Raw genomic sequence first — 8,127 nt, forward strand, 5'->3', positions numbered from 1 at the left:
TGTAGAAAGTTCTAGTCTCAGTCAGGCAATAGGTGACAACTTAATGCAAGTAAGTAAGTTAGTGAAAGCGAAAGTAAGACAAAGTTAGGGAGAGATATAGTCAAATAGATTTAGAAAGGGTTTGTAAGCTTAGCTATATAGAGTGTATAGTGGCGACTTTTTAAAATGTTATTATCATAGATTGTATTGCAATAACAGAGTAGAGAAAATAATTTGTCTTGTCCATTGGGTTCTAAAGTAAACGAACTAACTTCTGTGGACTCTTTATGAAAAGACGCGATTATTAAAAGCTCTGTATATAACTGAGGTGATTAACTGTGTAACAAACATTTGTATATACTTTTGACTTATTTTAGATATATTATTTTAAAACAAGTGAAATGTGTCCTGTCTGTTTATTGTTAAAATTTATCAACAACACGTCACAGACACCTACTGTAAAGAATCCTGCCCACACACGTACATAAAACCTGATATCAAACAACTGATATTAATAAAACTGTTTACTGTATAATATTTACATATTAAAATCTAAAGCACAGTTTCTCTTTAACTAATTATTTACAATGAAATACGAAAACAGACCAGTAGAAGCATGAGTCAATTTCAATGAGATGGCGCTATCCCTTGTTGCTAGGAGACCAAAAGAAAAATAAATAAACACGTAGTTTTCATAAATAAAAGTCCAGAGACACAGTTTTCCAAGTGGAATATTTTATATTTTTAATTTTATAACAACGTTTCGACCACTCGTGTGGTTATCATCAGGTAAATTATCGTCTACTGTACGTAATATTAGAAAGTTCCACGATCATTTTGTTCCAATATAGTTTTCATGTTTAACACGTTAGGCCCGTTTTAGGTAAAATCTACAGATAATAGAGGCAGCTCATGACGTTTAGATATTTTCATATTTGTAAACTGTAAAAAAAGTTTAATATAAAATTTACTAAGTTGTGGATAATCTATCTTACTTTGATTTTATATTAATACTAGGTTAATTACCTGCACAGGTGTCCAAAATGCTTGGAATAGGTATTTAAAAACACAATTAAATTACTTTTAAGAACACTTTTTTAAAAAATTCAATTTTCATAGTATTTTAACTCTTATTTAAACCTTTGATTTTCAAAACAAAAATTATACAGTCTAACTGAAAGCTTCGTGATGTATCACATTAGATTCCTTCTTCTGACATTATAAACAGGTTTTGATGAGATCCAACCCACAAACATCTTGCATAGAATTGATCATGTGAAAGCAAGGCTGTTTTAGGAACAATCCAGCAACCTTTAAATTTTGACCTTATGCCTTATTAGTTGATATTTTAAAACAAATTGTAACTGGGAATTGGATCCTTCTAAATTCAAATGGGTAATCACTTGGTAGCAAAGGAATTTTTGGAATGAAGACATATTCACATTTGGCATGACCAGCTGTAGTTATAGCTTCGATAACATGTGGCAGTAAAGTCTTAACAATTAAACTTTTGTCATTACATAATTTTGGAGGATCAAGATTTCTCAACAACATTTTTGGAAACCAACCTTTAATTTCAGAATGTGACCTGTCATCCCTGGTGGTTCAAGAGAATTTAGGAATTCAGTTGGGTAAGTTACAGCATTAACCTTTACTCTTCAGATAATAATAAAGAACATTTTTATTTAGGCCAAACTTTCTCCATTGTTGCTTCATCAGGGCTAGTAATGGAAGAACTATTTGATGTGAAAATGTATGTTAACTTTAACTTAAGTGGGATGTTTGTTTTCATATCAAACACTTCTTGTACTATATATTACAGATTTCTTTTCACCAGAGGTAAAATGGAAAATAGTGCCTATGACATAGAGGCTTAATGCATTCCTTGATTAGCCACAAGCTTAAAGAAGTTCCAGCATAAGTCTATAAATATAATGTCAAATAAATAGCGTAAAATTATTTTGATATAAGTCTCTCACAAAAATGCCAGTGGTATATAATAGTTAGAATTTCCTGCAATTTTAGTATAAAAACTAAAAGTAAATAGCTTATGCCTACTGGCTACAATTTAATACTTTTAACAATAACTGACTTTGTAAAATTATCTCAACTTTCTAATATATGCTGTTCTCTCTATTTCTTTTTTTTTTTATGTCTCTGTAGAGAATTTTTCAAATTTATTCAGAATGAAAATGTTACCATTTGAAGCACAGTTAATTTCGTTTGTTCTTGAAGAATCTATTGCTCAATTGCAAGTCCTTGGAGAAGTTTTAAGGTTTTCAGAAAAGGTAGTACAGCTCTAATACATTAATTTTAATTATTATTTTTCTCTTATTAACCTTTCAAATGTGTTTTATTTTTATTACTGTAGAGTTTAGTGATAAGATTAAAATTGGCCTACATTATATAGCTATGACCACTTTTCAAATGTTAGTCTGATAATAGCTGTTAAAAATAATGTGTTACTGAAACATGGAGTAAATATTGTTGAAGACAAAAAATGAGGCTCGGGCTGATTTGATACTAATAAGGGAAGGGATTGAGAATATAAAATGTGAGAAATCAAAGAGTGGAGTTTTAAGAGGAATAAAAAGTTGGGGATTAAAAAGTTGTGAAAGCATTTTATTATATTAAACTAAGTCACTGAGGTTTTCTTGCTCTTCCTCCTCTTATAATTTAGTACAATATATGTTATTTTATTTGATTAGGAATTAATTTTTGTTAATTGTAGCTTATAGAGTGCCATGATTTTTAGCAGGATCTTTCCTTTACTTAAGTATTCTCAAGGCTCGTTGCTATATCATTGGTTTGTAATTTTTGTTTCTTTGTCATGTCTTTGTACTTTTTTGATTTGGTTATGTGTGTTATAATAGGCTAGGATTTTAACTGCTGCTTTCCAAAGAATGGGCTTTTTAGGCTTCATGATATTTAAATTTTTCAGAGTGCGGAGATGTGGACTGAATAGCTGTTGACCACTGATTGTTACTCAGTCAGTAACTTAGTATTATTTGTGAGTCCTACTAATTACCTCAAATTACCACAAACTGACTGCAAAGTAATCATAAAGTATCACAAATTAAGCAATAAACTCAATAGATAAGACACAAAACATACATATAATTGGAGAAAAAAAACTTTATTGCCTTGTAGTGAAGCACTTTACAGTAAGAAAACATTTTAAAATGAAAATAATATATGTATATACAACACTGGTAATCAAAATAAACATAATAATAAAGTTATTGCATAACATAAAATATTAGCAAAAACTTAACAAAAAATACTGTAATGAATTGATAAAGCAGCTTAATCTTTGTTGTAATGATCCATTTTGATGGTTTTTACAAATGAAATTACATGTAGTTGTGGCTGAAGATTTTTGACCTTATTGCACATGTATTTGTGGTACTTTGTTGTTATTATCATGTGATTAGTTTGTGATACTTTGTAATAATTAGTAGGACTGCTATTTGCAGGCCCAAAAAAGTGTACTGTTAAAGTAAATGGGAAAAAATACTGCAAATCTTCAACATATGTTACTTCTCTGCTTATCTTGTTTTGGTGCTGGCAAAATCAATCACATCATTGGATGCTAGATTTAACACTGTTACTGAAAACCCAAAATGTGTAATACTTAATTGCAACAAACCACCCTTTTCAATGACACCTTTGTTTTAAAGTTTCTGTTAAATTATGGATAGTAAAGATCAGTTTAACTTTCTTTATTAATTTTATCATTCTGAATAGATACTAGTATCAATCATTTTACAAATTAACATCATTATACAATTAGTACCAATTTTGTTATGTTATACAAATTACTATTCAAACTTATTTTGTACAACTCCTTAAACTTTGGGTATACAATTTAGTCTTGTTGATCAATTTTTTCATTAGCATATTTATCTTCAAGCTGTACAATTATTTAAGCTATTATACAAATGTGACTTGACACTTGCCCTAATATTCAAATCATAAAACAAAAAATAAAAGCACATTATGCTAAGATAAGTTTCAGTGAGCACAACAGCCAATATGGTTACTTACAACTTCAGTACTACAAAACTAACAACCTGATGTCCTTAGAACTAGTGGATCATACATGAGCAATTTCTAGACCAAAACTTCAACTAAATATAAATTCCCGCCACTGAGTGATGAAGACCCTTCCAGCACTGTAAACATAGAACATAAGTAAAAAGACATGTCAAACTTCTCAGCAATGCTACAACATGCTATTCCCTCAGACTGAATGAGTATCCACCATTGTGGGACCACCAAACTATACATTACCTTTAGCTTAATTTTTACAGGTTTAATTTGATTTATCCATAACCACAACACTAAATGAACACTGTAAAAACCCACACAGAAATTAAAACAATAACTAAACAAAAAGAAGAGACTGCAACATTGTCAGTGACTGAGACTACAAACATCTGTATGACTGCTTCCTGCCTGTTTAAAAGACTGACTGATCTGCATAATCACCACAAAGAGAAGAGTGGTAATAGAGGGTCACTCCATTTAAGGATGAGAGACTAATTATAAGGGAAAAGCAAAGTTACAAATCTCAGTTGCTACACTATTATTGCTAAAGTAGTGGTTTGGAAACTAACTAGAGGAGAAATAGCTATAGAAGTCAACAAAACCAAATTTACTCTAACTTATTGTTGGATGTTAAAAAAGTTAGGGGATGGAAAACTAGTGTGTGGTATACCCTGTCTAATTTGAGACATGAGAGGTGATCTGTAGAACCTTATCAGATTATAAGATATCTGTTGAAGCTTTACTGTCAAGGACATCCTATACTAGCTGTTCCCATTATTTAATCTAGTGTATGAGTTTCATTCTGTTCTCTTCAAGATCATCAAGATGTATACACCATTGCCATATCTTGCTCACTTTCTTCTGAACTACTAACAAAAATAACCTGTTTTCTATGTATTTTACAAAGGTGGAGCATCACAACATCAGTTTAGTATATTAACTGGATTATGCATTCATGTTCTCATGTTTCTGACATCTCCCGAGGTTTTTGACATTCCTTCACAGGAGTCATCCAATACTGTCATGACAGTTAGGGACACTGACAGTCAGTGATATTACTGAATGAGCTTCCTTCAATTGAATTCTTTCTTTCAGTTTAGTGATTTCCTCTTTTTCCTTCCTTTTTTTTTTATTCCATCTACTACTACTCATATCTTACTCTTGGAGATTTTCCATCATGGCCCCATCAGCTTTATTGGGATGACTTGCACAAACCTGTCTTCCACCTTACTCTCAGTTTATTTCCATTTTCTCCCAATTACCTTGATTTCTTTATTTATTGGATGTACTTTCTCAAGGTGCCTTACTTTCTGACTTTCACCACCTTCAATCTCCTCTCCAAGACCCCTGTTTTGCATCTTTTCTTTTTGATGTGTTTTTTTGGGGTATTCCTTATACACTGGCATTTGACCTTATGCAGCTCTTCAGTAGTCATCTCTTCTCACTGTGGTTTCTTGCCTTTGGGACTAGGGGGCTCTCCCAGGATTCTTGTTACATATGGCTTTGTGGAGTCAATCCCCTCTTCTGTTCCTTGTCCTGTTATTACTAACAATGTTCCCTCCTCTTTGAAGACTGTCCATCATGGGCTTTGGAGCTACCCCTGTTTCATTTCTGTGGAAACTCTGCACTTCCACTTTGTTTCTCAGGTGCTTCCTGAAGGGTATCTTCTGTACTTCTATCCTCCACCTTAACTTTTTCAAGTGTCATAAGACAATTTCTCAACTCTACTATGTAGTTTTACTCCTGTCTTTTTATCATTCACATGAAGATGGGAGGTTGTCAAACAGATAATATTCTGGCCTGCTTGACCCAGCTCTGGTCTTTCTTTAGTTTCCAATTGGTATTTTCTTACTCTCTTGTGGTGAATATCTTGTTTCAAGGTCTCAGACACTTTCTCCACATTCCAATTTGTCTGCCCACCTTATGCTTCCTTCAGTTTGTCTTCAGTGGTTGAAAATTTGGTTCTCAGTACTTCCATTTGAGTTGACGGTTGTACCTTTTTTCATTGGGTTTGGAATGTGTTTTTACTTGGAAGATAAATTGTTGAGGTCTGTTGTACCACTACCCTGTGGATTTTTAACTTCATGTTCCTTTCAGTGTTGTTGTAATGTCTTTTCTCCTTTGGAAGTTGTCTTGTATGAGGTGACTGGTTCAGCTTTCCATTTCAGTCTCAACCCCTAAACATTTTTCATCCACTAGCAGTGGGGGACTCTCACTTCTGTGTCTTTGGACATGGAGCTCTTAATATCAGGAGTGTCATGTCTCTATCCTTTCCTGCATGAATCTTTTTTTTTTGAGTCCCTTATTTTTCTTTGTCACCTTCAGTAATGTTTGGCCTGCCAATACAGGTATCTCCAGAGATACACCTTTTGCAGTTGTGGTGGCTCACTAGATCCCACACAACCTTGAATGTTCATCTTCTCCCACATTACCTAGACTTGCATCTACTTGGAGCCTCATGAACCTCAACCACATTGTTCTTCAGGTTCTATCTGTTTACTCATCTTTATATGACTTCTGTTCTTCAGGGAAACAAAGTTTATTTGTCTCTATGTCCATTTTCAGTGATAATGTCCACAGTCAGGTATCACACTGGTCTTCCATTATGCAGGGAATCTAATCTGTGTGGTGGCTCACACTGCATGACACTCCTCTGTTTACACTCAGACTGAATGTTGTACCAATAAATCCTGTACCTTATTCTTGGATATATATATATATATTATAGAGATGATGGTACCCACCAAGCAGATGGTATTGCCTCACATTAAATACTTACTCAAAATCCTCATCAAGTGCAAAGATACAAACAATGTTAAGCCTATCCTTACCTTCTAAGTTCCCACTGTTGAGATGTGGTTTTCCACAATGACTACTTCCAAGTCATTTTGCACTTGAAAATACAAAACAAAAAACAAAAGTGCCAGTTGTGAGTTTGCCCTTACACCTGCTGTCCTTAGTTGCATTAACCCATTTCACTGTCTCAAAGTATGAGACGTAATTCCAGATGGTTGTGCTTGATAATAACAGTCCACACACCTTTCTGGTGCTCTTCCCCATGCACATTCATTTCTCCTCATCTTCTACTGAGGTATAGAAGAACCCTTTTTCTCCAATCCATAACTATTGGGGAAGTCAGTATTGAGGAATTCCTCATCTGTCAGTGGAATATAAGTGGTATGAGACTGAGGGGGCATGTTAGTATTCAGCAAAAGATTCTTATGACAATATATTTTGCTCTACTACTTCTGTTAAGAAACCCAACTCTATCCAGTAGACCACTGTGTACATTTTGCTAGAGAATCTAAAAGGCATATTCTAGTCACTGCTTTATTGGTTGTAAGTAATGAGTCCTCAATTCATTTTTGATGCACTTACAGTTGGGTATATCTGTTTTTTATTTGTTATGCCCTCAGGAAACATCTTTTTTTTTCATATATTATCCCAGATTAGTTTATTTAGATTTTTATCACTTGGGGCATGAACATCTAACTTGCTCACAGCATATACTCAAAGATGTTTAGCTTTTTCTGCCATAGTCCTCATATGATGAATTGAGCTTACTCATTTTTTTATTTTCCTTCCCTCCTTCTGTCTTGTGCAAAATCAGATTGATTGCTCTGTAAGTTGTCTTACACAAGATGGTTATTTATATCCCTAATACCTTATTTTTACTTATCTTTAAAAGTTTCATACATACACACACACACATATATATATTATACACTTTAGAAGATTAATTAATTTAAAAATCTTTAGTTTTATTTTTCAATTCTAAGGTGTCTGTTTGAGCAAAAGCACTTTTTCAAGCTATAAACAAGTCTGCCAGTCAGTGACAAGCTACTTCAGGATATTTTAAAAGGAAATTATATACAAGAATAGAATAGAATGAGAGATAAAACATGAGAGTTAAACAATATATTAATTACAATATAAAAATTTGTTTGTTTGTTTAAAGTTATGCACAAAGCTACACAATGGGCTATCTGTGCTCTGCCCACCATGGGTATCGAAACCCGGTTTCTAGCGTTGTAAGTCTGCAGACATACCGACTGTGCCACTTGGGAGGGCAATATAAGAAAGACCCAAAGAAAATAA

At 33.2% G+C, this 8,127-nt stretch overlaps 1 protein-coding gene across 1 annotated transcript in view; it reads left to right on the forward strand.

Annotated features, from left to right (window-relative positions):
- The first annotated feature begins 757 nt into the window (after positions 1–757).
- LOC106465789 (IQ domain-containing protein G-like) overlaps positions 758–8,127 on the forward strand; it is a 41,404-nt gene continuing 34,034 nt past the window's right edge. The window contains exons 1-3 of the mRNA XM_022393722.1: positions 758–768; positions 1,512–1,610; positions 2,143–2,267. Coding sequence (XP_022249430.1) covers positions 2,166–2,267 — 102 coding nt within the window. The 5' untranslated portion in view covers positions 758–768; positions 1,512–1,610; positions 2,143–2,165. The remainder of the gene's footprint in view (positions 769–1,511; positions 1,611–2,142; positions 2,268–8,127) is intronic.

Source organism: Limulus polyphemus, unplaced genomic scaffold (genome assembly GCF_000517525.1).
Source record: "Limulus polyphemus unplaced genomic scaffold, Limulus_polyphemus-2.1.2 Scaffold2051, whole genome shotgun sequence".
Classification (NCBI taxonomy): Eukaryota; Metazoa; Arthropoda; class Merostomata; order Xiphosura; family Limulidae; genus Limulus; species Limulus polyphemus.